Consider the following 27,708-nt stretch of genomic DNA (forward strand, 5'->3'; position numbering starts at 1 on the left):
AGAAATGTTTACTGCAAACTATGAGAGGTATCTAATTTTACATACTATAGAACCATATAATGGATTTTTTGAAGAAATGTTTACTGCAAACTATGAGAGGTATCTAATTTGATATACCATAGGACCATGTAATGGATTTTTATAAGTTATAGATGCTGCAAGAATGAGATTTCTAATAATAAAATAGCCAAGATTGGTCATCTATATCTTTTGGCATATTGAAAGTTATGAATGTCCATTTATTGTGACATTTTTGTATATAAAAAAAACAAAGGTCCCCTGTCTTTTTCCAATAAAATATGATTTAAAGATTAGTCTGCAACTCTTTAATATTTTGTTAATTATTATATAACTGAATTAGAAATATTCTCTCATACACACAAACAAACACAATATTTTATTATACACACTGAACCAGTCTGTCATTACAAAAGGTCAAATTGGAAGGACAAGCATAGTGAGTTGTTCCAGTTAAATGAAAAAACAAACCTTGATGTGAAGACAATGCAAGGAAAAATACTTTATTAACAAGTATTGTACTGAAGTTAATGGCTGGATGAGCTATGGGGTTAAATTTTTACAAGTTAAGGGAAAATAAATAGGAAAACTACATTTACTGGGGTGGTTTGATTTGTTAAAGTGGAAATAAAGCTGTGTTTTATTTAGAAAAGAATGTGAAACAATAAATTAAAGGTGAAAAGCAGCTACACATATTTTCAAAGATGGAACACTAATGTTAAATGTCAGAACTTCACCAGTATGTTGTGGCCCTTTCAGAGTTGGAAGCAAACCTTTCTGATTTGTTCCAAACCATTCTTATGATCCACATTCACTCTCATCTGACCAATCAGAAACTGGAACACAAGAATCCAGAAGTATCTCTTTCCAATGTGACATTCATGTAAATAACTTCACACTCAGGGCAATGTTGGATGTAATATAATTACCCTATTAAACAGTAGGTACATCGTTGATTAATTCGTGCTTTAGAGCTTGACACATGGAGCAAAATTAGCATGACTAAGACCATATTTATCAGTTTTTAAATTTATGATTTTAACTGGAACTGTAGTGAAAATTTAAAAAAAATGTTGATACATTAAAGATATATGTTATAATAGGAAAGGATATGTGATACATATATCTGCATACCACTAATACCTTTTCAGCATGACAACAGTATAACATGATTAGAATACAATTTAATATTAAATTAATTATAGCTTCATTAAATTGTTACTTTTCACATTCATAAACTTTTTGGTTGCACCCAGGTGTATGTCAATTAATTGTGCCAGTGATAGAATTTTATTAACTGCTGATTAACACTGTAGTTCATCTAGATGTAAAGTTCACTGTATCAAAAATTTAATGGTATTATTTGTTTTTTAATGTTAATATTGTTCCCAAAAACCAAATTTATGAGTTATCAAATATAGTCTAAAATTGTTTTAATATATATTTCACTCAATGAAAATCTTCAGAAAAAAATAAAATTAGCTATTGTCATATTATCTCATAAAAGTAGCCCATCATGGGTTTAAATTAAAACAATTAATAATACCAGTAACATTCGTAAGGGGAAAAAAAAGAGGCTTTACCTAAAACAATTTGTTAAATAGCATAAGTATAATTTCTGCACAAACTTAAAAAAATATTATTACTTGCTGTTAAAGCAAAAAGCTTTGCAGTGGGCTATCTTTGCTCTGCTCACAGTGGGTATCAAAACCCAATTTTTACCACTGAGCCACTGTGGGGGATATTATTACTTAATGATTTTTGTTTAGTAATTCTCATAGATATGATTAAATTTTTTACTTCATTTGATGTGCATGCAACTTTGAAGCATGTTTTTCATATGTTTAACATTTTAATCAAATTCACTATAGTCCCCTGGTGGGACAGCAGTAAGTCTTCGGATTTACAATGCTAAAATCAGAGGTTTGATTCCCCTCGATGGACACAGCAGATAGCCTGATGTGGCTTTCCTATAAGAAATACACACAAATTCACAATAGACATTTGTAGGAAATGGACTTCTCTAAGTGTGTTAAAGCATGTTAATTCAATGTAACAGTGAAAAAGACTTCGAGTATTTTGTAAGTTTAACACTTTTGTATGTTTATAAAAATGTTGGATATGCGTTATTTTTGTAATAGTAATACTGTATTGTAAAACTTTTTACACGTGCAATTGATTGATTCCATTATTTATGGAAAGATAAACTATTGTTAAATTTAATAAACTCAGGTTGCTTTACACTTTAGATTTGGTTTTGCTGTTGATTGTGTTAACCTATAAATGTACATCAACAATGATGCTTGATGATTTGTAATGTCTTATTTTTTATTGTACATAATATTGTACAAACTATTGTTAAATTTAATGAACTGAGGCTGCTTTACACTATAGATTTGGTTTTGCTGTTGATTGTGTTAACCTTTTGTTAACTTATAAATGTACATCAACAATGATGCTTGGTGATTTGTAATGTCTTATTTTTTTATTGTACATAATATTTCGTATATGACTTATTTGTAGGAGTTTGAGGAGCAAAAAAGTTCAAATCTGGCAGCAAGATAAAATGTTTTAATTATGCAGCAAATGATTTGGTATTCTTGTAATTTCATAATTAGTTTTTATGTCATCTTTGCTTTATCTATTTCATTGGTTGCAAAGAACATTTGGTGTGTCTTCATTTTGTAATTTTATTTTTTCTTTATTAATTTGAATAGTGATTTGTGTTTTTATTATAATTTGTACATAAAATTATATTTTCTTTCTCAGGTGGTACCAGGACTATCTAGTCCAGGTAATAACATGCTTTCTCTAAAAGCATCAAACGGTATCGTTATGTTACAAGTAGCCACATCTGTTAATGCGGTGTTTGCAATGACTAATCTCAGTATTTCTTCAAAACCAACAGTTCTAGGCAGATATTCACTTTTTGAAATTCAGGTGTGTGGAAGTCCCAGTTTTGATATTGTTATTGAGTTTGGTGATGGAATTAACCATCAGTCGTTTCCATCTACATACTCTAATAACATGAAGCCAACTGATAATAGAACCCCTCCAGTGATTAGCTTTACTAAGGAATATAAATATAGATCTGTTGGTCACCATCATGTCATTGTTAATGTATCTAATGAGGTAAGCTGGATCACACGATCCACCTGGGCTGTGGTGGAAGAACCAATCAGTGGAATAACAATGACACTTCTTAACAAACCATTGGCTGCAGTACTTGAAGATGTTGTTGTCATGGTTACAGTGACTTCAGGAACTGATTTGAAATTTAGTTGGGATTTTGGAGATAACTCAGATTATATCATATTGAACAGGTAAGTTATTACATGGATATTATAATTATAAGGCTCTTGTGTTTAGATGGAAGAAGCACATATATATTAGGGAATTACTTTCAAACATTCTATTAAACTCTGGAAGTGGTAGCTTTTTTTATATGAATGAATTAGTGCCATTGTTCCCACATCATTACAGTTTAACACAAATTTATCACAATATTTTGTATTTCATGGCATTTTTTCCCCTCGTTTACAATTTGTTATCACCTGGAAAATAAAAACTTCTTAAATTCAACTTGTGAATCAGGATAACTGGTTTGATCATCAGCATGATGCCAAGTGATGTTTGGCATCATTAAGAAAAACTACCATGTCTTTAGGCAAGAATGGGAGATGTATCTATAATTGAACTATTATTTTTCATTTTTTCATCCTTTAGAAATTGAAAAGTAGTAATATTAAAGATACTCTGTCAGTTAGATTTTAGAAGAAATAGGTAAATATGAGATTCTTTCACATCTTTAATACTTTGTATTCAATATTTTAATTTGTTTTAAAAGTAAAGAAACACTTGGAGGTATTGCTAAAATTATTGATGAATAATAATGCAAATTGTAATAAAAATACATTAATAGGAAAAAATAGGATTAATCTATACTTTAAAAAGAATTATTTTATCACATAAACAAAATATATTTTAATTTGTTTTAAAACTAAAGAAACACTTGGAGGTATTGCTAAAATTATTGATGAATAATAATGCAAATTGTAATAAAAATACATTAATAGGAAAAAATAGGATTAATCTATACTTTAAAAAGAATTCTTTTATCACATAAACAAAATATATTTTAATTTGTTTTAAAACTAACGAAACACTTGGAGACATTAATAAAATTGTTGCTGAATAAAAATGTAAACTGAAACAAAAGTACATTAACAGGAAAAAAAAAGGTTGATCTTCTTATTTTACAAACAATACTTTTACCACAAAATCAGTAAAATTGAAAAAATTATTTTTGTAAGATACACATTGTAATTCTTATTGAAGTGATTGTTTGGAACATAGTTTTAATAAACTGATTGATAATATCCTTTAGCTAAGTAATTTTTCTACTAGATATTTATACAAAGATTATTATAGAAAACATGATAATACAAAAGGAAAACAAGTATAAAATAGTGGATACTTCATAATATAAGGGAATCATGTATTGTACAGATAAAGAAAACTATTATTGTCATCAAAACATTTCAATATTTATGAAGCAAAACAGTTGCAACATATTTTTTGAACTCTCATTATTATGTAAATGATTTATGCAAATAGAAACAAGTTGATTAAAAAAATGAGAACTTTTAAAATTTATTGAAAAAATATTGTTTTTGTGTTTAAGGATTTTGTTAAGTATCAGGAAAATATTAATTTTTTTCTAAATCCTAATAATCCCTATCCTTGTTTAGTCTATAGTCTTATTTACTATAGTTATGTTTTCTCATTTTGTAACTAAAAAGGAAATGGAAATGAATACTGTTCAATTGTGGAAGAAAATATAAGATCTTATTTGAAATTACAAAAATTATTTTGCTATTTTAAACTCGTAATTAGTCTTTGAAGAATTCATAATGCTGTTTGGCCTTATAAAACAATATAATAATATATGTTGTATAATTTTACATTTTCAGCAGTTTTTATATTCTAGAATAGTTTATGTTTTCAGTATTTGCCTTTATTCTATATTTTGTATTTTAAGTGTGTATCAGAAAGTTATACCATGTTCATAAGATTTCAGCTGCAGCAATTCATAACTTAAAGTGGTGATAGGTGCTCAGTTGTTAAACAATTAATTTCAAATTAATATGAATTTGTTAGTTTATTATGTTTCTTTGTATAGTATTGTGTACTTGTAATAACCTTTTTGTCATCATTTTCAAGAAATAATGGCTTCATCTCTTTTTATTCAGTAATGTATCTTCAAGCACTGCCTGTCATTCCTATGGAACATCTGGTACCTACAACATTACAGTCAACATCATTAATGATTTGTATGAGCAGCCAATAATTGTGTATCTTGAAAAACCCATTCAGGTAGTAGAGCCAATTACACAAATCTATTTGAAATCCAGTTCATGTGTAGTTTCACTTAAAAAAAGTCAGCAAAAATACAGAGATCATGGTTCTTCATCTGAGACAAGATGGACCTCTGAACCTGTTCAGTTTGAAGCCCACACAAAGATGGGTTCTGATGTTGTGTTCCACTTTGATTTTGGAGATGGCAGCTACAGTAAAGTACTTGGAATACCATGGATTATGGGGCATGGTGGAAAAACTGGAAAAACAGAACATATTTATAGATCAGGTGTGTTTTATTGATTTTCAAAATTAAAAGTGGGCAGTAGAACCAGAATTAAAGTGAAAAACATTTCTATACCTGTTAGAAGATTTTGGCAATTGTTATACTGAATGGTTATCTTTGTAGTATACCTCTACTTAGGTAAGTATACAAGAAACAGGGTTAACTTTGCAGCATAACTTAACAAAGTATGTATACAAAGAACAAAGCTTACTTTGTAGGTAGAGGAGAGCAAGCTGTTAAAGGATTAAACAAACCAGTATTTTTTTTTCCTTATTAATTGAAGTTTAAAAACTTTAGGTTTAGTGGTCACAAAAATCTTAAGGATTCTCTATAGGCTTGTAAGTAAACTTCTAACATTGATTTTAAAAATAAAAGTTTAAATCTTTGTAATATTTCTTCAAGTTGTATAATAAGACCATTAGAATAGCATTTTAAGTTTACAACTTTTAATATAAATGAGGGGTACTTATTCTAAAATTGTGTTATAGTTTTAGACCCTATGTCTGTGGTGTTGATAGAAGTACACAGTAATGGATTTAGCTATTCTGGGGCCCTAGGTGCAACTTCAAGTTTGGACCTCTATCACTAGCATTACTCTTGACATAATGATGTAGATAATTCATAATGGTATGAATTAGCAACTAATGTTGTATTAGGTATATATATATATATATAATGCAAACTCAAAGGATAAATATCTACCTCATATCAAAAATTTCTTGACTTTTTTAACTGCAACCTGATGAATAATTTCTTTGTATGCTCTAATTCCTTGTTATGTATGTTCAGAAATGAAAGAGAAGATAAATGATCCTGGGATATTGTGTTCTGTAAATAGTTCTTCACTCTTTTTAACACAGAAAATGACCTTTCACCTGTAGCAGTGCTAATAGGAGGAGTTAAAAAATTCTCAGCACAGTTTCTACATTTTGAAATGTCAAATGCAATCCATTCAATAGTAAATTATACGTCACTCAGCAACAAACATATTCTTCTTCACAAAATTTTAAAACATTTGCTGTTTCTTCTTTAAATGAGTTAGTGTCTATATGATCGTATATAAATTAAATACATTTTTTCAAACATTCATATTTTTCTTTGTTACCTATTGTAAAATCAAAAAATATTTTCAAATATTTAACAAAATCACTGTGTAACTTTCAGCTCTTTTGTCAATTTTGGTAACTAGTCTTTTCACAAGTTACAAAGAAAACATTAGAAATGAATCAATTTCTTCATGTTAACAATACTTTATTATTAGTATTTTCATCAAAGAATACTTTCCATATTCTGCCTGCTTCTTTCTTAATAAAATAATTTGTCACTAGTGGTACATAAATTATCTGCTTTATTTTCAGCTAATTCAAAATCATTTCTTAATTCAAAAATGAATTTTTCAATGATTTTATTTTTTAAGTTGCCCAAAGGGTGCTCTTAAATTTGATACAAGGAATGGAAATAAGCAGTACTAATATGTTTAAGTACAAGATGTTTCAATGAATGCCAAGTCATTTACCAGCAGAGAAAGGTTAAGGTATAGTGATATGAACTGCATTTAGACAAAATCTAAATCACATACTTTGCTGTATAGGTATATACATTACTCTTTGTGTAATAAATGAAAAAATAAACAATAATAAAATGATATATGTCACGTACATGATTCATAAAATATGAAACATGTTTATGAACATTTGTAATTTCGATTTTTACCCCCCCCCCCCAAAAAAAATCGTGGGCCTTTGGTATGTGCCACTTTCACCTAGTGATATATCTGCCACAGGAAGGGCATTATCCATAGTATGTCCCTATTAACAGAAACCTGAAAAACATCAGTCAAATTAGTATTTTTTTATTGCAACAGTACTTCTTTAAATATAAAGATTTCTACAATAATACAAAGGGATTCTAATCACAAACACCAAAATCTACAAGTCCACTTGTCTTAATTTTTATATTAGTTAAGAGCTAAATTAGTACTATAACTTGTGTATGTTTTTTGCTTTAGTTTAGTTAGGACTAAACTTTACCATACTTAATACTATCAATAAATAAACTTATAATGTTATTCTACAACCTAACGTTAGACCTTTTTAAAAACTCAGATAGGCTTTTTAACATGTTGTTGTACAAATCGTCTACTAAAGTATATATACATCTGTGTTTTGTTTAAATCCATTGAAATGAAGTATGCGTGCATGTGCATTTAGATAATAAAGTGTGTGCACATTTGTAGTACAGACAAAAACTGAGTATTATTATAATAGATATGAATAGACATGTCGTTGTTTTTATATATACTCTTCATATCTAAATCAAACTTGTTACCACTTGATTATTCTTTATAGAAAGATGATTGCTAATTAAATGAAGTATGTTTCTGAAATGTCTTTTCTCTTCCAAAACTTATCATAAGTATTCAAATTTATCAGATATATCTCATTCTTTAATAATTTCTCAGTAATTTTTTTTAAAGTTATCTGCAGCTATTAGATAAAGACTAAGTTCAAGTTGCCTATAGTATACATTTAATTTCTTCTCATCATTACAATTACAGAGAAATTACTTGACACTAATCCACTGTTGGACTTTATATTTTACAAGCTGGGGTACCCATTCTTTGTCTGGGTTATGAATTTAAAAAATGTTGGGGTGGATGCTATGATAAATAACACAAAAATCCAAACTTTCATACAATTTGTTTAGAACATAGCATATTATTATGGTATTCGTTATTACATCACTAAAGGTTTTGCATTAAGCTTTAATAACTCAATATGTATATACTTAAAATAAGTTATACACTGTTCGTTGGTTAGGGTGACTTTGTAGAAAGAGGTAGTGGCCAAAGTAGTGGTGGTAGAGGTGCTTTCTATTACCTGCTTTCAACACCCACATCTTAATGTCTTTCCGTGGTGTTTCATATGATTAATTAATTGATGATCATTAGCTGCAGAAGTGTCTATAGACCGAAGTTAAAAGGTCATGCATCAAAGTAGGAAGTGGGTATAAGTTAAGAAGCAGCTGCTCATATCAACCTTATGTTGGCTGTTTGAGTAGAAACTTGAGCAGAGTTTATCTATTATTGCAATAGTGGTGGTAATTTTTTTCATTGTATTCCTCCATAGAGGGTGCTAGTGCACTCTCTGAGATATATATAAGATGTTTGTGTGCCCTCCCCCACACTGTGTGTATGTTGTGTTGTAGAAAATGTAAAGTTTTTTTTTGTGTGTGTTGGCATTATCTATGACTGTAGTTAACATTAACTTACATCATAAATAACAAATGCTCAGTGACAGCAATAATGGGGGTAAAGGGGTTTTGAACCCTCCATTAACATGCCCCTTGTTCCAAACTATCATTCCACAAAGTTTGGTTGAGATTGGCCCAACAATCTAGGAATAGTTACAAAATGGACAAAGAGACAGACAAGTAGGTTTTTGTGCTTTATATATATATATGTCTAAGCAACTTACACTGTCATTCCTAGAACCTTACAAACGTGGAAGTGCCAGTTTTCAAAAAGTTAAATGATTATGAAAGTATACAACATGTAATCTTTTGAAAGTATTTTTCTTGGTTTTACTTAAATTATTGCATATTGTTGTCCTTGTCACTAACTAATAAGAAGAATGATATTAAATTTCTTATCAGAGGGTGTTTTCTTGGTGACTGTTCGAGCTTCTAATCTACTGGGAACTGTCAACAAAACAATGGAGATTCTAGTAAAAAATGATTTGAAGAATTTGACGTTAGTAACTCCTACTTGTGCTGCTAAGGGTGAAGTGGTAACAATGAGAGCATCTGTAACAGTAAGCCCTAATGAAAATGTGATTTATGATTGGAAGATTGGAGAAAAAGAGGTACTTGATGCCGGTAAGTAATTTATTATATTATTATATATTTTTTCTTTGCTTTCACTCATAAGTTTTTAAGTATTATTAATATAGTTTTTTCCTGTTTACAGTATAGTTGGGAAACAAGAAGCCCTACTTGCTGGTTTGATTGTTTTTCTAAATAATAGTAAAGTTAATTCAAGTAAAAATAATGAATAGCTAGTGTTAGAAATAAACAATATAATGTTATTAATCCTTACCATTGCTTAAACAAAATTGATAATAATTACACTTCAGTTATAGGACTTGATTCACAATGTTACAGTTGAGTCTGATGAACCTTGGTATTTGGTGAAAAGCCTTATTGGGACTGTATTTATCAGATATAATGTGGTTCACTTTTTATTACATGGTTTTCTTTGCATCCACTTGTAGTTCTTATTAGTAGCATTAGTGTAAAAGTTAATAGGTACTTTTCTCTTTCTGTTAACCCATTAACTGCTGCAGGAGCAGCAAAGTTGCCTTTTTCTGATAAAACTGAGTTGCCATCAATCACAATAAAACAGTAATTATCATCATTCGCATAGAGTTATAGTTATATATTGCGACTCACGGATATTTCCGTCATTTGCAGCTGAGCCTTAGAACTTCAGTGACGGAAATATCCGTCATCCGCAGTTAATGGGTTAATGAAACATACAAGGTCACTGTATTTACAGTAAGTTTTTAATAATTGTCTAAGTATTAAAGGGATTTTGTTGAAGCATCATACAAAAAAAGACTTGATTGACAAAAAAGAAAAACAAATGTTTCTTTTGTAATACCACCACTAAAAATTAAAATGCAGTTTATAATTTTAATCAGAATAACTAGTTAAATTATAATTCAAATGTTATTATAGTAGTTCAATCTTTTAACCAAATTAGCTTTAAAAAGTTCTTATAACAGCCAAAACAATATCTGCACTAATAACCATAACATATTAACTGATGAATTTTTGTAGATAAACACCTGGAATTGATTACTGCAAATCCTCCACATATGTAATACATCCCAAACTACCTAATGATGACTTGAACTCTCTAAAATGTTGTTAAATTTTTGAACAGGAACCCTTTACTGAATTAATGCTAATCAATATGCATGATGTTAGATGTCATCCTTTCCAAGCATATGCAGTTTGTGATATCATTGATTCGAGATAAGCCCTTTTCTTATCTTTCTGTTATATTCTGGATAAGATAGACTAGTGTTCTGTTGAAACATGTGATATGTTCTCAACATAAAATTTTCACTATGCTTATTAATCATTGTTGGTCAGTTCACCATTCTGTCACTATTATTATTTAAGTATCCTTTATTTGTATACATTACACTAATTAATTCTTATTGTACATTATGTTAATAATAAGGCTATATTGTTGCTCTATCTTATGTCCTTTTTTTTTCAGGCCCTGTAGTACAATACATTTTCCCTATGACTGGTGAGTACAGTGTGAGAGTCTCTCTTCGAAATCATCTACCCAACACAGATAGTTGTGGCACATTTGAAAAATCTTCAGAAGCTACTAAAAAAATCTTTGTTCTGGACATATTGCAAGGTAATCATTCTTATAATATATATTTTTGGAATTTTTATAAAAATTATTTCAAAATTCAGATTTTTCATCCTCTGCTGTAAGCCTTTACTCTATAAAATTTAAATTTACTAAGAATAGTAATTTGAATGTTTTTTGCCAGTTGAATTTAATCTTGCAATGGTTAAGTATTTGTAGGTCAATTAATATTTATCTGGTACTAAAAAAATTACTTCTAAGCAATAATTAAAAAAAAAATTCTATTACAACAACTATTTGTCATTCTACCTGTAAAAAACTTTGGTCTTTTTTTTATCAGACAGTCTATTTTGTTTTTAAAATTTCTTTTACTTTAGTAGCAAACATTTATCACATGTACATAGAGTTTTTAGTTGTTACATCCAAATTGTATAAAGTTATGAAAATTAAGATTAGAAAGAATATGTTATGTGAAATGGATAGTAGTATTGTTATATTGTACTGGGTATTTCAGCTTAACATTTGTGATTTATAGTTGCTCTGTGTTTTTTGTTATTTAATGGTTACTTTATACTAGGCAAACTACAATGTAATCATTCTTAATAATATATGTTATAGGTAATTTTACTTATTTCTAAACAATACCTAGAAATGAAATCATGTATAACATATAGTAAATATTGTATTTAATGGGTATTAGAAAAAGAATTGTTTGTTTAAACAATAATTGTTTGCCAACCTACAATTAGAATACTTGAAAATTAAAAAGACTTTATCAAAACGGAAAAGATGCAACATTAGGTAAAATGTTCAACCTTCAAAAATTTTGTCCAGAAAACTAAACTTAAGGTGGCTAACTAAAGAATTCTAATTCTTTTAATTATTATTTTCCAGATAACTATTTTTATTTGACATATCGATTTCAAGTACTGTCACATAACTGATTTATTTATTAACCCAGTGTGCATGGGTGGGGGTCAAAGAAAACATTACATGACTGTACAGAGTGCCATTCAGTATGGTATTATGGATTTGATGTCATAGTTATCAATGAGTTATTTTATCCTTCACTGCTGATTTTGTGACAGTTCATGCTAGAAAGTACCAGATACAATATACAGGTATACTGAAAAAACTTAAGGTATGCATTTAGGGGGTTGTGGAGGTTATGCAAATACAAATATGCAAATTGTGTGATGGTAAAAGTATTCTTATTATTTATATAAATATCACCTTGCACTCTGACATGCCATAATGTGAGTCAAACTGGCTTCATCAATTCACAGACATATCTTTAGTACAAATACTTTTGTAACATATTTGATTTTTTGTGTATAATAGACATGTACTGTTTACTAGCATCTTACCATTTTCTGCGAAGATACACTTGGTAAATTCAAAATTATTGTCGACTTATTTTTTTAATGGACCCGGCCCATACACATTCAGTTAATGTAGCCAAAATTCAATATTAAAATTAGTCTCTGTATTATGTCAGTCATTTGCTGGTTTTGTAGCTGTACTTTCTTATGATATGGATAACCTAATAAAACAACTTGCATTTTATCAGAAGTTAACAGTATATACGTTTGTGGTCTTCTACTCATGATGTTGTTTGACCACTCACTCTAGGATCAAGAAGATTATCTTGGAAATTTTGCCACACTTCTTTATAACATTACTTTCATTGCAGATTGTCTTTGGTAAATGCTTTTAGATATAACAATTTCATTATGACATTGTAGTATGCAAGTACAGTACATCTCACTCGCAACTAACATGTATTTCATACCTACTAAATTTTTAAATCTTTCTCAATTCTGATATGGAACTTACTAAATCTGATCAATTCATCTGCTAAATTCAGACCAAGGTGTTACTTTCTGTAGCAGGGTTTGATTATGGAAGCTATCTACTGTTTCACGATATATTGTATTCTACTTTGTCTTGAGTTTGTAATGTTAGTTTATGGCTGTCATATCACTGTCAATTCTTTCCAGGCCTCAAATGGTCCATAGGACAGCTATGATCATATCCCTCTATTGTTCAATGTCAAGTATCTCTCAGTCTTCCTTTCTGCCTTCTTCCAACTGGCCTTTCAGCCCATTGCTTGTCTTGACAGTCAGTTCGCTTTCATTCTTAAAACATGCCCAAATGCCCATAGTATCTCCGTCTACACAGCTTGAGCTTTTCGTTGATTGATTGTTATCCAATTTTCTCTTCATTTATACAATCAAACCATATGACCTTCATTATCTTTCTTAAAACAGTTACTTTCAAAACTTCTCAGTCTAGACTCAATTGCCTTTAATCTTTTCCTTGTCTCATAGCCAAACAACAAAACAGAAACAACCAAGCCATTGAACAACTTCTGCATCATCTTAATAGATAAATCTACATTATTCCATATTCCATTCTATATTTTGAAACCAACTTCTGCTTTTCCCAATCTTGTCTTTGCTTCCTTGTATATTTCTCCAACAACACTAGCTATACTATCAATATATATGTAAAGGTTTCTGCAGCCTTAAGTATCTTTCCATCCACAATGAACTGAACCAAATCATAATTCTTCAAACCCATTGTCTTCTTTTCTTTTTTTTTTACCAGTGTTAATAATTAAGCCAACCTTATGAGCTTCTTGTGCCAGTGCTGCAGTTATTCTGGCCAATGTTTGTGCTATGACAAAATATGTATCATCAGCATATTCTACACTTTTCAAAAGAGTGTTATTTTACCATTCAGTCCCACCATTTGTATGATAAACTTTTCTTATAACCCAATCCATAAGAGTATAGGACAAGAGTGGTGATATAATATCACCCTGCCTAACTCTACTTGTAACCTCAAACCACTTTGTATTACCTCGTATAGCATATTTATCACATTAGTTGTTGTTGTTTTTTTGTGAATCCATAGCATTTAAGCATACTCCATATTGATTGTCTGTGTACAAAGTTACAGGCTTTTTTAAAATCAATAAGATTCAACACTAGAGGTTTTTGTCACATGGATCAGAAATATTTATGGAATACTGTAATTTTAATCCAACCTTCTGATTAATAGTAAGTATGTTCCTCTAAAAATAAATTGCCTTATTATGCTTATAAATTTCTCTTTACCAAGAAAGGGTAATTGTAAGTACAGTTTAATGCTTTTCAAGTGAATGAATTTCTGATCTTGAGAAAGCCAGAAAAGCAGTGAAGTCATGTCATCATTCCCTTGTTTCAACCCATGCCTATTGAACATATATTATTTAACTCTATGGTCAATAAAAGTTCATTTTGATTTACAGGTTTTGTTAAAACCAGTCATTTCTTACTTTGTCCATCCAAATACATTTTAACTTAAAAACCCTATAAAAGTTGCTGAGATCAGTTATTGAGTCCACACATGATCATTCCCACTAAGTGGTCCCTAGATCCTCAGGTTTTCTGGTGGTTATGCTCTCATCTGGGTACCCCACACATAGTTGCATTTATCACACATCTGAACAACAAACTGTTGTCTTTCTGGTCTTCGGTTCCTCATCCTCAGGCTTTAGGGCTAGATGTTTTCAGTCAGGAATGATGGGGCCTTCCCAGCTATACATATCTTCCCAAAAGTAATCTCCCTCATCCACACCACTCTGTGTCAAGTTCTCTTGGTGGCTCCGTTTTAGTCAGCTAAGTTTTGGTTCCTTCTCCTGAGGCTTCTGCTATTGTTATCACCTCTGTCCCTCCTTCTGTGTACCTCTCTCCTTTGTCAACTACAATTTTACATCTTCCATCCTGCTGTTCCCACTCTCTTGTATCATGCATGGCTTTTATCAGGTCCCTTGCTGGGAGACATGGTTTGACATCCTGTGTTGCTTCTATCCTTTTTCTCTCAGTCCAACCTTTCATGTTATTTGTTTACTAACGACTTTTGATTTTAATTACTTTTCATTGTTGGTCTCTCTGACATGGTTTCCATCCCTTCCATTCTTCATCTTTCCTGGTTCTTCAATCAGAATTGTTCAGTTTTGAAATTTTCTGGTTATAGGGCAACCTTATCAAACACGTTTTGTTTTTAACCAGGTTCAGCTGAGTTTTATCATCTCCCGCCCTTTACCTCTTGTTCCGGTCCTTTCAGGTTCTTCATCCTTGCCATGTCTTTCCAGTACCTCTTTGGGATCTCAGTGTCATCCTTTTTCCTTCTTCCCAACCTCCCTTTGAAACTTTGGTTTCATGTTTCCTGTATCATCTTTCCATCAAGACCTATTTCCTTCTCTTCGTGACTTGCAGTGGTCATTGATGTGACTTTTTTGTGAGAGATGTTTCCTGTACCCGAACTGTTACTTCCATTCCAAGACCTCAGTTGTCTGTGAGGGCATTTCTGGAGTGATGGGAGAGAGGAGGTCACATGACACAGAAGGAAAAAAACAGGAACGGAAAACATGAAATGAAGCCGTACCAGCCACATAGCACCGCAGAGCAGACACAGGAGATGATCCAGATCTGACAAGGAAGAAATATAGGGAAAGGAAGGGATGGAGAAGGGTACAAAGGTTATGTATTGAGTTTATCAGCTTATTAGGTTGGCTTCTTTTTCCCTCTCCTCAGAAGGGCATCATCTTTATCCTATCTTGTCTCATCAGATTCAACATATCACCATGTCTCTAGTGGCTTGTTTATCATTGTCCTCTGGAGGTGATCATCCAGACTGTAATGTGAACCACTCCCCATACCTATGTCACTCATAGACTACACCACTGGACTGTTTCCTTCTCTGATGGATATCATCTGTCTCCTGTGGTAAATCCACATGCACTTGTTCGACTCTTACTTAGATGTCTTTTTATATTATGTCTTGTTGCAGGGGCTTTATTTTTTGTCTGTATGGTTGGGGTTTAGTAGCTCCCTAGCAATGTCTTGTTGAATGCCTCCATCTTCATAATTCTGTGTATATGCCATTGGCTTTCAATTTTTTCTGTATGAGTTTGGAGTTACATATTTATGTTATTTTACTACATGTGACTCTTATCCTACTGGAGTCAGTTTATTTCCGGTCCTATTGGTATGGTTAAGGATGAAGTGGGGCTCACATGGGTTATTTACACCAGATACATTGTTTTCCAGAGGTCTTTCTTTTACTAGCTCTAGGCCTCAATGCTGCCCATTTCATGGTACTCCACTTCTTTGAGGGTGAAGAGCCTACCTGTTCCAGACATGATGCGGTCCCTTGCAAGGTGCTTCCATTCAATTACAGAGCATATCTTGTTTGATTCTGTATGGATTCTTTCTGCAGAGGGTCTCATGTTTTATCTTACACTGGTCCCTTCACCTACATAATGTGGCATTCTAGCTGTTGTGTGAGAAGAGGTATGTATTGTATTAGAAGTTATGATTTTCTTACACTGAAAATAGACTTCCGATAGATACTTACCTCTTTTCACCCTTCCTCTTCACCTCTGTTTCTTCTGTTTCTTGTGGGCCTAATCTCGAAAGTGAGGTTCACGTAAAGTAGTACAGAGGGAGCCAGATACTCCAAGAGAGTGTGTCATACTCCTGTTGATAAGAGGTTGTTGCATGCTCTATGCATGCTAAATGAGCAGTTTGAATTTATGGGATATAAAGGCTAGTGCATCATGCAAGAAAAATTTCCTTTCAATGTGTTAGAGGGCAGTGGAAGATCAAGAAAAGCTATTGTATAAGCAGAGGTAAGTATCTATCCAAAATCTATTTTTAGTGTAAGAAAGTGATAACTTTCAGTCTCTAGATGCCACAGAGAGCAGGTTATTATGTGTTAAATTTATCATAGAAATACTATAATAATTCCACAGACTGGAGCTAAACATAGACAATAAAATATTCATATAAGTAATTCTATTAAGCATCCTAATCTGTTACTGTATAACGGGTAAAAGATACTCAGTAAGCAAGATTTAAATTGAACAGGTAGTGTTTATCTATAAATGAGATAAAAAATTTGAGAATTTTAATGTTAAAAATAAATGTTAAGTATATCAACTGACATTCTTAGTCTCATTTATCAGATTAACAAAAAAAAGTGACAATTTATAATTTTCTTTTCTGTTATCAGTAGCTAGTGTTACTAGCCTAGACAAGTCCATTTTGCTGGTATTAACTGTGCAAACAAATGAATTTTTCAGTTTTCTGGAATCGGTGCTATCTTTCTGAGTTAAAAAAATTATACTAATATTTTTTAAAATAAACTAATAATTTAAACATGAAACATGTAAATCAGTTATGAATTTTTTTTTTTTATAAATTTAATATAAGCTAACAAAACCATTAGTTCACAGACCACCATGTTAGTAGACAATTATTGTCACATGCAGACTTTAATGTACATATAAATATCTTTAGGGACCCTTGAAACCTGTATAAGGTGGAACTGAATGTGCAAGTAGTTGTTCCAATAGACCTACCTCATATTGTAAAAGTAATTCTTACAATAATTCCAAATTGACAAAATTCCTCATCACAAAATATGACAAACTTTTAGTAAAAAAAATCAGGTTTTTACTAAAGCTTTTGTACTAAAGCTACTTCTGTGAAATGATGAATTTAGTCTGAGTGCAAGGTGATATTCATGTGAAGAATAAATATACTTTTGTCCATCTATAATTTGCAGATTCCTTTGCATAACCTCTTCAGCCTCTCAAATGCATATCTAAAGTTTTTTTTCCCAGTATCCTTGTATACTGTATCTGGTATTTTCTCTAGTCTGAACATGAAATGTTGGAAAATCAGTGAGGTAGGGTAAAATAAAAGGTGTTACTTCAAATTCAATGATACCATTTTGAATGGCACTCTGTACAAGGTCCTGTCATGTGCACTAGTCTAGGTTTTAGTTTTATTGTAGTGTTGATAAAAATGTCCACTACTGATTTTGGGGGGGAATTAGCATTTGTAGTGGTATTGATAATAATCGTTCATTTCTTCCTACAGATGTGGAGCTTTGTGTTAGAGATGTGAAGGGTGCATTAGTTTGTGAAGGAGAAGTAAACATTCCTGCAAAAGAGAAAGTGATGCTGAAAGCCACAGTAGTACCTAATAATAAATATACTCATTTTCTGTGGCATTTTGGAGATTCTGATTTAAGTTTAAGAACAGAAACATCAGTGTTTAACCACACATATGAGAATGTTGGCAGGTGAGTCTCACCTCATTTCAGTAAGCTTTTATTTCAGTATCAGTAATAAATTGTTTGTACAAAAAGTTTTATTCAATAAATCAAATGCGGTAGGAGTGCATTACTGTACTAGACATGTTGTCATAGAGAGAGGAGTGTCTTACTGATTACTATGGTTAACACCATAACTTCTGATATTGTGAAAGGCATGTTATGTTTAAGGCTTCAACAAGCATTTGGTTTAATTTTTCATGGTGGTTTCAAATGATTGGCCAATTGATGGTTACTGGAAATCTGTGGTTTGTCTTAACCTTTATAGTTAACTTTTCAGATAATCTCATAGATGTTATATAGAATTAACATTTGAAGAGTCCAAGATATTGATATTGTTGCTTTGAAACTTGATATGGGTTATGCACCCTTTTTTTAGCAGGATAATTAATTTTGTTATCCTGCTGAAACAACACGTTAGTCTGCTAACCAAAATACTTCATCACAATCTTGTACGTTCAAGATATCAGTGTGAACTTAGGTGTGCAGACACTTCACAGACCTATCCTACACCCAGTGTACAAGTTGGAGCTCCTATAGCCTTATAATAAGCCCACTTTAGTCTTTCTGTTTGGTACAACACTGTCATGCTCATTCATTTACATGTTTAAAGCCCATAAAACTGATTGAAACATCTTTCAATCACTCCATAAAATCTGCCAACAACTGTCAAGTTTTCATGATGTGTAGGCTCACTGAGAGGGCAGGAAGGCTAGGGATACTTCCCTGGGACCCTTGAATGTGGGAAACAAAGGTGTACAGAATGTATCAAATCAGTATGGAACATTAATACTAACATTATGCATGTACATCGCATCATTCCAAAAACTATTTGGTGGGAGAGGGGCACATTTTTCTTAAGGGCCCCTGATGATCTGATGACATTTTGTATATCCTAGTCTTTCCAAAGCATCCACATGCATAAGACTAATAAATCTGTTCTTGACATTTCACATTTTTTTTAAAGACTTAGTGGAATCTTAGAAATATATTTTGGTCATTGTAAAAAAAATGGGAGCTTCCAGTACCAGATTTATAGAACAATGTAGGGAATTTGAATATATATATATATATATTTATCTACTTCATGATGATTATGTGGATGATAGATTATAATAAACACAGGAAAATTGTCAAAACCAAAATAGAATAAAGCACTTCTTAGCCATCAGCATTTTACTTCATTAGAAAAAAAATTAAACAACTTCCATTTAAGTCAAACATTTATCTTTTGACTGTACTCCTAGTAGCCATTGGAACTTTCAAGATGATGTAGTATTTAACAATATATGTGAACTGTTTTTTATTTTATTGTATTCATACCAATATTTTTATCACAAAAAAAGTATTGAATGATATTTCAATTATATTTATGTCTAAAGTATTTTTCATTTCAGGAAATTGAGATTTAATATGAAGTATGATATTACATCTTATGAAGAAACATGCTTACATATATCTATTGTGCATATAGGTTAAAAGAGGAATAATACCTTTCAGTTCTTAAGTCATCTTTCTTAGTTTTTTAATTCATTCTAATAGTGATTTTTTTTAGTTGTAATAAATTTCAATTACATTGTTGTGTACTTGTGTGGTAATGCTGTCTATTGAAGAAGTATTACTCATGAATTTAACTTAGTATTTGTCTATGGTAAGTTTAGTTTTTTATGATAAAGTACATGATGAACATGCAGTTGTCTATTAAATTAGAGCATTCAACCAAAAAACTTTTTCTGTAGTTGCAGAAGAGTTTGGATTATTTTCTGGTTATCTGTTTTTGTTTACTGAGAAGGAAGATTTAATTCCCAGAGAGAAAGAAATAAAGTTAAAATGTTTGGTTTATCTTTTATTTCACACCACTGCTTTTGCTACACTGATTTTAGGATATGTTATACCTCATCAATTATTTTGTCACATATCCTAACACTTCATTTCTTACCCGTTTTCCTCAAAAACAGCTTACTTTGGAAGGATGCTTCAAAATAAGAGAGCAAAAAGTTTTAATGTGATTTGTTTTCCTCTATGATGTCTGAAGATAAGGCATTTGTTTTACAAAGTATAAAAAAATTAAGAAATGAATTAGAATAAATATTGGTGCCTGTCCTATAAATCCAATATAAAGAACGTGGCAGGTGGTAGATACTTAAGAAAGAACAAAAAAGGAAGAAGTTGCATAGATTTAAGACATCATATAAACTGTGTTTTACGACGGTGCCTTGGTTTATTCTGAACATCGTCATTATTTGTTTTTTTCTATCTAAGAAAATAAAATACTAAGTTTTTTTTGTAACTCCTTTCAGCTATGCAGTGACCGTATTAGCTAAAAACCACATAAGCAATGCCTCATCATCAACTATAAAGATCCATGTGTTGAATAAAGTTCAGAACCTAAGAATCAAATCAAGCAATAAAATACTTGTTGGTCAAGAGATAGAATTTTTAGCTTTATTTTGGTTTGGTTCTGATTTGACATTTGAATGGTCATTTGGGGATGAAACTGCAGCTGTCACAACACGTAGCACATCTGTAAACCATACGTATGCAAGGTAAGCTTGTTTTTATTTTCTTGAAACAAATAGTCTTGTCTTGCAACTTTGTATTACAGTGTAAATTAACTTTCACATAAAATTATTTTCACATGTATATCATGAAACCAATATACATGTAAAAAATGAAGAGTGATGTTGATATGTGTTATTTTTTGATAATATTAAGTCAGAACTGTTGGATGTCTATGATAATAAGCCTAACTTTGCTACGAGCACAGATACCAGTGGGTTTGTTCTATCATTATTTATACCTTTTATTTTTTAAGTTGTTTTATTACTTTTGTGTAATTTATTTTGATACATAAATAATATTTTTGATGGGCAAAATATCATTCGGTACCTTTATATGCAAAGTGAAAGGCAACACAAAATTATAAGATGGTTGTTTCAATTTATGGGATACAGCATTCAGTAAAATTAAAAGTTCTTATATTCTGTGTTACTAATTACTTCTTCATTAAGGCCATTCCTTTTTACTTGTTTGCTGTGTTCTCACAGCGCAAGGTATCCATGTCTTTCAGAAATATTATAGATTTCTTTTCACATAACAGTGTTGGTGAATACCAGGTGAAGTTGAAAGCATGGAATAGCATCAGCCAAGAAAACACTTCAGAAAACATTTTCGTTCTGAAAGATGAATGTGAAATTACACTCCGTCAAATTGTGGACCAGAGTCAGGTGAATATAATTTTAAACATTTCAACCATTCCTTTTAGAGAGAAATAAAAAATACAGTTACCTCTAACTATAATTTTCATAGCAGATAAAGGACAGTAATGTATTGTCTTTTGGAAGTATTCAATTTCTGTCACTAAATACTTATTATCTTATTCTGATTTCCCAAGTTATCTCTAATAAATTCTCATGGATTCTGGAATTATTCAACTTTTTTGTACTGTTTTTGTAACTGTCATTATCTATGCAGTTGCTCAAATTTTGGCACCAACAAACAAATTGTACTTTTTAAAGTACCTTTCATAGGGATTCAATTTAGAGTAAAATATAGTCATATGTATTAAATTATCGTAGTGTTGAGATATTTCTATAAATGCAGTCACCACACATTTGGCTTTTTAAATTAAGTTCAATTTTATTTGTCAATCTATTGTCTTCTCTGTCTTCTCTTGTTTTATAATCTGTTACATACCTTGTTGTCTAGAGTGGAAAATTTTAGTTCAACAATGTGATTAATTATGATGTTGTAAAAAAGAAATTAATGCGTGAAAGGCTAGGTGCCCAAGAGATTGTTAGTAAAATGTGATAAAACTTTTCCAGTTTCTGTTGACCGAAGACATCATTGTGGAAATAGAAATTGATGTGTTTTGTCAAATCCATACTTCTATTTTGTATGATTGGTCCATACTTCAGATTAGAGGAAACAGCAGTTTTCCATATGGTATTAGTAAAACTCAGCGTCTTCATGAGAGAACTCTGTATCTTTTACCAGGAACTTTGCCAATTGGAGAATATACTGTAACATTAAAAGTAAGTTTCATATTTTTACACTTTTTGAGGGCAAGATTAACAAGAAATAATTAACTGTGAATGAAAATTATATCAAGTTGAGTCATAAGAATGACACACATTTCTTTAATTTAGTGGTTTATTGGATTACTCAATTGTTCTGAAGTCTGTCAATCCAAACAAACATTGGAAGATTGTTCTTGAAAATAAATTGTTTGATTGATCTTATAAAACACTCTAAATTACGAGAACCCATCAGCTCATTTTAATAAGGGTGTGATAAATTATTTCTGTGTGCAGGATTGACCTCTGAGCCTGTTCTGAACTGAGCTAAAGAGATAATCCTCTAGCTTTGCTAGTAAGAAACTTTGTAACAATTCAAACTACCACAGTGTAATATATTGAATATATTTCTACAATAATATTTGCAAATTTACAATCTGGTAAAAATGTTCACAATATCACCAAAGTGTTTTGTTTATACACTGGTATTTATCAATGATTTCTTTTCATTCACCAACAGGTGTCAGTAAATGGTACAATACTTTATTCTAAAGCACAAACATCAGTTAGTATAATTAGTGGACCACCAGTTGTACTGTTAAGAGGTGGAATATGGCGTCAAGTTAATAAACATAATGATGTAGTGAATATCGACAGTTCCATGAATAATGTATTGGAAGATAAAAAGAATATAAGGTATGCCAGTAATTTCTGTTCAATGTATGGTTTTATAATGTTACTTTTATATAAGTTGTTCTTTAATTTGAATACGTTTCAAACTCCATTTAAATCATTTTGTGTTATTACATAAGATATAATTTTTTGAATCGCTGTTTATTAGAAGTATTTATAAGTTATTGAACAAACAAATGTTGTTAAGCCAAATCCAAGGAACATTACATCAAAAATCATTTTTATTAAAAACTCTTGACTTTTAAATAACATTTTTAAAATGCATTCTCAATTTTTGAAGCATTTGAGTTTTATAAACATTCATTAAAGTTTTAAGTCTGAATTTTTTAACATAGATAAAAAGAACTTTACAAAGTTAAAATTTGATAACTCAAATTTGATCTGGTGCCATGTGTACATTCTTGAAATAAAGCAATTGTATTTCCTCTAGAAATATCTTTCTTTTTTAGTAGTTAGTTTTTTTAATTAATATAGCTACAAGTGGACTTGTACAGCCTTGAACCCTCAACAAACAGTGTGTTTTAAAGATGATGAACCTGATTTTACAAGAACCAACAGTTCCAGTGTTTTATCGTTTCCAACATCAAGCTTACGATCTCGTGTGAATGATGTTTTCATTGAGCTGGATATAAACACCAGACAGTATGAAAGCCAATCTTCACAAGTTATCTCACTATCCGAAGATGCAAAAATAAGGTTATATTCTTGTTATTTTGAACCTCTGTTAATATTTCTGTTTATGTAATCACTTACATCACTGTGAGACAATCTTTGTGCAAGGTGATTTTTATGCTAAGAATATAAATCATTCTTTTCATACTTCACTTGCATAACCATAAAAGAAGCTCGTAAATGAATATCACAAGTTTTGTATATATTATTTTCTTTATCCTAACACTAACTGTAACAAAATCATCACTGTACAGTGAAATTAAAAGTTGAAAATTCTGAAGTAAAATTAATAATACCTTTTTATTTTCTAGAATGACTACACATATTTTAACAGACAATTATAGTTATTTATGCTAACAGCTTTTTATCATTTTACATCTGCTTTCTTTTCATTTTATTCCTTTATTATTGTCCTTTTAGAGCCTTTCTCTGCATGAAAAGCAATAAATTACAGTGGAATATTTCCAGTAGAGCTTAGCATAAACAAGCAATAAGAGTTCTGGTACTTGCAAGTTTGAGCTTCAATCAAGTTAATTTGTGAAATTCAAAATTTTATCTAAGCTTGTTACCTGACCTAAGAAAGTTTACATTGATTTTCTTTTGTTAAAATATATATAATAATAATAAATAAAAAATTTACAGAAAAAAGTCAAAGAATTGAATACATATCTCTGGACTCTTTTGCTATTAGTACTGTGGCACATTAATTTTTTTTTGCTAAGTTAGTTGTTTAAGTAAAAATTCGCTTGGCTTTGAAATATACTTTTTAACACAAAACACTTTGATTTAACTGGCTTTCTAACTTAATTATAAACGGGTAAAAATTTTTTTTTAGCTGCTCGGAGCTGAACAATAATGATCATAGATAATGAAACCTAAGGCCAACTGTCTATTGTGCCTGCCAAAAGTAAATAACTGTAATAAGACTAATGTAGAAAAAAAAAGGCTATTTCTCTTAGATATAAACATGTTCATCATGTAAGACCACATGGTTTAAATAACTGCTTTGAATGGTATGATAAGATGGGAGGTTCTTCACTGGAGGCCTTGACAGATATGTTGATATCTCAGCAAATCAAGAAGGTAGAGGATCAGATTTTATATTCTGGTTTGTAAATATCTATAGTTTGTGTTACTAATTGATGTGCACTCAGAAACTCTTAATAAGATGGAAAAGAATTCTGTAATTGAGAATCCAGAGGACAAATGCATCCTATGACACACAGTAGTAAAGATTGAAACTTGTTTAAACATTTCTTTTAAAATTAAGAAATTAAAACTTAAATAATATAAAAAGTTTAATAACTTTAATTATAAGCTACATTATAATACCAACTTTATTGATATACATTGATGATAAAGTTTAATTAAATTTTGAATATAATTCTGGAAAAGATCACGTGCACTTTGACCTAACTGAGTGCATGGGATTAAGAGTAGCCAGATAAATTCGCAGATATTGCTGACTAGTTACCCTACCTCTGTCAACAGCTCTAAATCAGGGATGGTTATGCCTGAACATAAGGATTTCTCATCTGGTTATTTAACCCATGTGTCACATAACGTGTCATTCTGAAAATCTGTAACTAAAGATACAGTTTTTTTTGTTTTATATTACAGTTGTACCAGAACAGTTACAGTATATTTAGCAACTACTAATAAAGGTTAGGGATAGAATAAATAATAGGTTTGGTCAGGTTTTAGATATCAATCTCCTCATACTCATTTACATTCAAATATGTTAAGATTGGATAGAAGATGTGGTTTTATGTATTGAAAATGTACCACAGGCACAATCTACCACTTTATTACAGTATAATTTTAAACTAGTCAGTTCATCACTATTTATTGAAAATTTAAGAAGGAAGTACTTGGAGATTGCAAGTGACCAGCCATTTCAGGCCATTTAAGAAAATGGCGCACTTGGCATCATAGCAACACTACAGATGGAAGTGATGTTTTCTTAATCTACATAATGACTATCTGTATTATGACTAGTACAATTATCAGTGATATAAAGCCAGGGCAAATGCTGCTTTGTTTAGAAGCTAGTAGAAAGCGCTAGTGGGCTAGATAATGCAATACCTATTATGTGTGACTCACGTGTGTAATATTGTAGACAATACATTGATGGAATTTTTACCTAATTATCAGGTTCATTACAAAATTGAAATCCATCCAGATTGGGTTTCATGTGAGAGTGCAATATCTGTTTAGATATCTGTCTAATCCCTAATAAAGATGTAATTGAAATATTAGTTTATTTTGTGTTGTATTTTGCAGTCGTACTTAAACCCATAAAAACCCTTAATCCGCATGTTGAATTAAAAATTTTTTTTTCATGAAAATACTCTTTTTTATCTTGTATTATGTAATGAATATTGCAATTATACAAAATATCAGGTATTTATGTACATGCTTGTGAAATAATGATAATAAAGTATAGGTATTTTTTGGGTCTTTAGGTTTGGCTATGGATTGAAGTTCAATATTAAAAAAAAAGAACAAAGCACTCTAGTAATTATTGTGTACCACTCATTGGTAGCAGCTTGATTCCACTATAGCAACAGCACTTTATAATCTATCCATTGCTAAACATGGTTCTACAGAGGAACGGCTATGTTAAGGATGCTCTGCTACACTACAGTCTAGAATAAAATACCAGTTCTACAGAGGAACGGCTATGTTAAGGATGCTCTGCTACACTACAGTCTAGAATAAAATACCAGTTCTACAGAGGAACGGCTATGTTAAGGATGCTCTGCTACACTACAGTCTAGAATAAAATACCAGTTCTACAGAGGAACGGCTATGTTAAGGATGCTCTGCTACACTACAGTCTAGAATAAAATACCATTTAATGGAAAACTGAAAAAGAATATGTGTGTGTGTGTGTCTAAAAATAAAACTGCTAAGCAAGCCACTTTACATGTGTAATTCTTAATCTGTTTTAATAAGAAACAAGAAATGCTAGATTTTGACCCCCTGAGGCAGAGTTCCAAACTTTGATTTTAGAATTTCAGTAATAAAATATCACAATTATTATGTCAATGATTGATGTAAATTTATTTTATGATTATTCTAATATTTTGTTTTGGTTTTCTACCTTCAGTGTTGGTGTTATGTGTAATCAGTGCCAGAAAAAAGAAGTTTCAGTAGACGAGAAAATTGTGTTCCAGGCCTTTTGTTTTGATTGTGACAATGAAGACTTAGAATATGAATGGAATGTGTTACTAGTTAAGGATGGAAAACATAAGCTAGTATATATTGGTAAATATACAAATCCTTTGTATTGGTTGAACTAAACCTTCATCTTACTGATTTTTAAAACTAAAGCAGAATCGTTATTCTTGACATTTATTGGATTGTTACCTTTAATCATTGCATATTAAATAACCCCGGACATTCATATAATGCTTCCAATATACTACTTAGTCTTTTACATCCACTTTATAGATTTTTACTGGCCCATAGTGACCCAAGAATATTTCTCCAATATTTGTTAACACATTTCAAGTATTAGTTTCTGAATTTGACAGCATCAGAAATGAGGAAACTTTTGACCAGCATTTTGTAACAGATGAAAGAATAGCAGACAGCACTGATGGTACTTACTCAGAACCTCACACTAGAAAGGTTTAATGTACAGGAGTATGAGTGCCTAACTTTGTAAGAAAGTAGGGGACAAAAAAAGTTAAGTAAATCTAACATAGCTATTATTAGCAATGTATGTATACTAATTGGAAAAAAGTGGTGGGTAGGGCACGTGCTCCTTCTGCCTTCTTTGTTATTCACCTATGTACATGAGCATACTAAAACCCAGAACAGCAGTAAGTGTATTAGTATCACACAATTAAAAATCCTAATTCATGGTAACTGATGAATGAATATGTTTACAAAAAGTTTTAATATTGCACAACAGTCAATAAACACTATAGACATGATCAACTAAATTCACAAAAAGCACAGAATAAATGCATCTACTTGGAATAGCCTTATAAGAGTCTATGAACAATCTCTGATCATTCAAATAAACTAATCAATTTGACATACCAGCTGAATTGGAGATTTGTCAGTTAATTACTGCACTTACAGTGAAATAT

At 30.9% G+C, this 27,708-nt stretch overlaps 1 protein-coding gene across 1 annotated transcript in view; it reads left to right on the forward strand.

The window, feature by feature from the left end:
• Nucleotides 1-27,708, forward strand: part of LOC106466023 — a 121,520-nt gene that overhangs the window by 13,889 nt on the left and 79,923 nt on the right. Inside the window, exons 4-14 of the mRNA XM_022393985.1 lie at nt 2,788-3,341; nt 5,271-5,665; nt 9,317-9,538; nt 10,950-11,099; nt 17,990-18,194; nt 20,525-20,770; nt 21,325-21,451; nt 22,049-22,258; nt 22,761-22,936; nt 23,408-23,629; nt 26,718-26,875. Coding sequence (XP_022249693.1) covers nt 2,788-3,341; nt 5,271-5,665; nt 9,317-9,538; nt 10,950-11,099; nt 17,990-18,194; nt 20,525-20,770; nt 21,325-21,451; nt 22,049-22,258; nt 22,761-22,936; nt 23,408-23,629; nt 26,718-26,875 — 2,665 coding nt within the window. The remainder of the gene's footprint in view (nt 1-2,787; nt 3,342-5,270; nt 5,666-9,316; nt 9,539-10,949; nt 11,100-17,989; nt 18,195-20,524; nt 20,771-21,324; nt 21,452-22,048; nt 22,259-22,760; nt 22,937-23,407; nt 23,630-26,717; nt 26,876-27,708) is intronic.

Source organism: Limulus polyphemus, unplaced genomic scaffold (assembly GCF_000517525.1).
Source record: "Limulus polyphemus unplaced genomic scaffold, Limulus_polyphemus-2.1.2 Scaffold2125, whole genome shotgun sequence".
NCBI classification, from domain to species: Eukaryota; Metazoa; Arthropoda; class Merostomata; order Xiphosura; family Limulidae; genus Limulus; species Limulus polyphemus.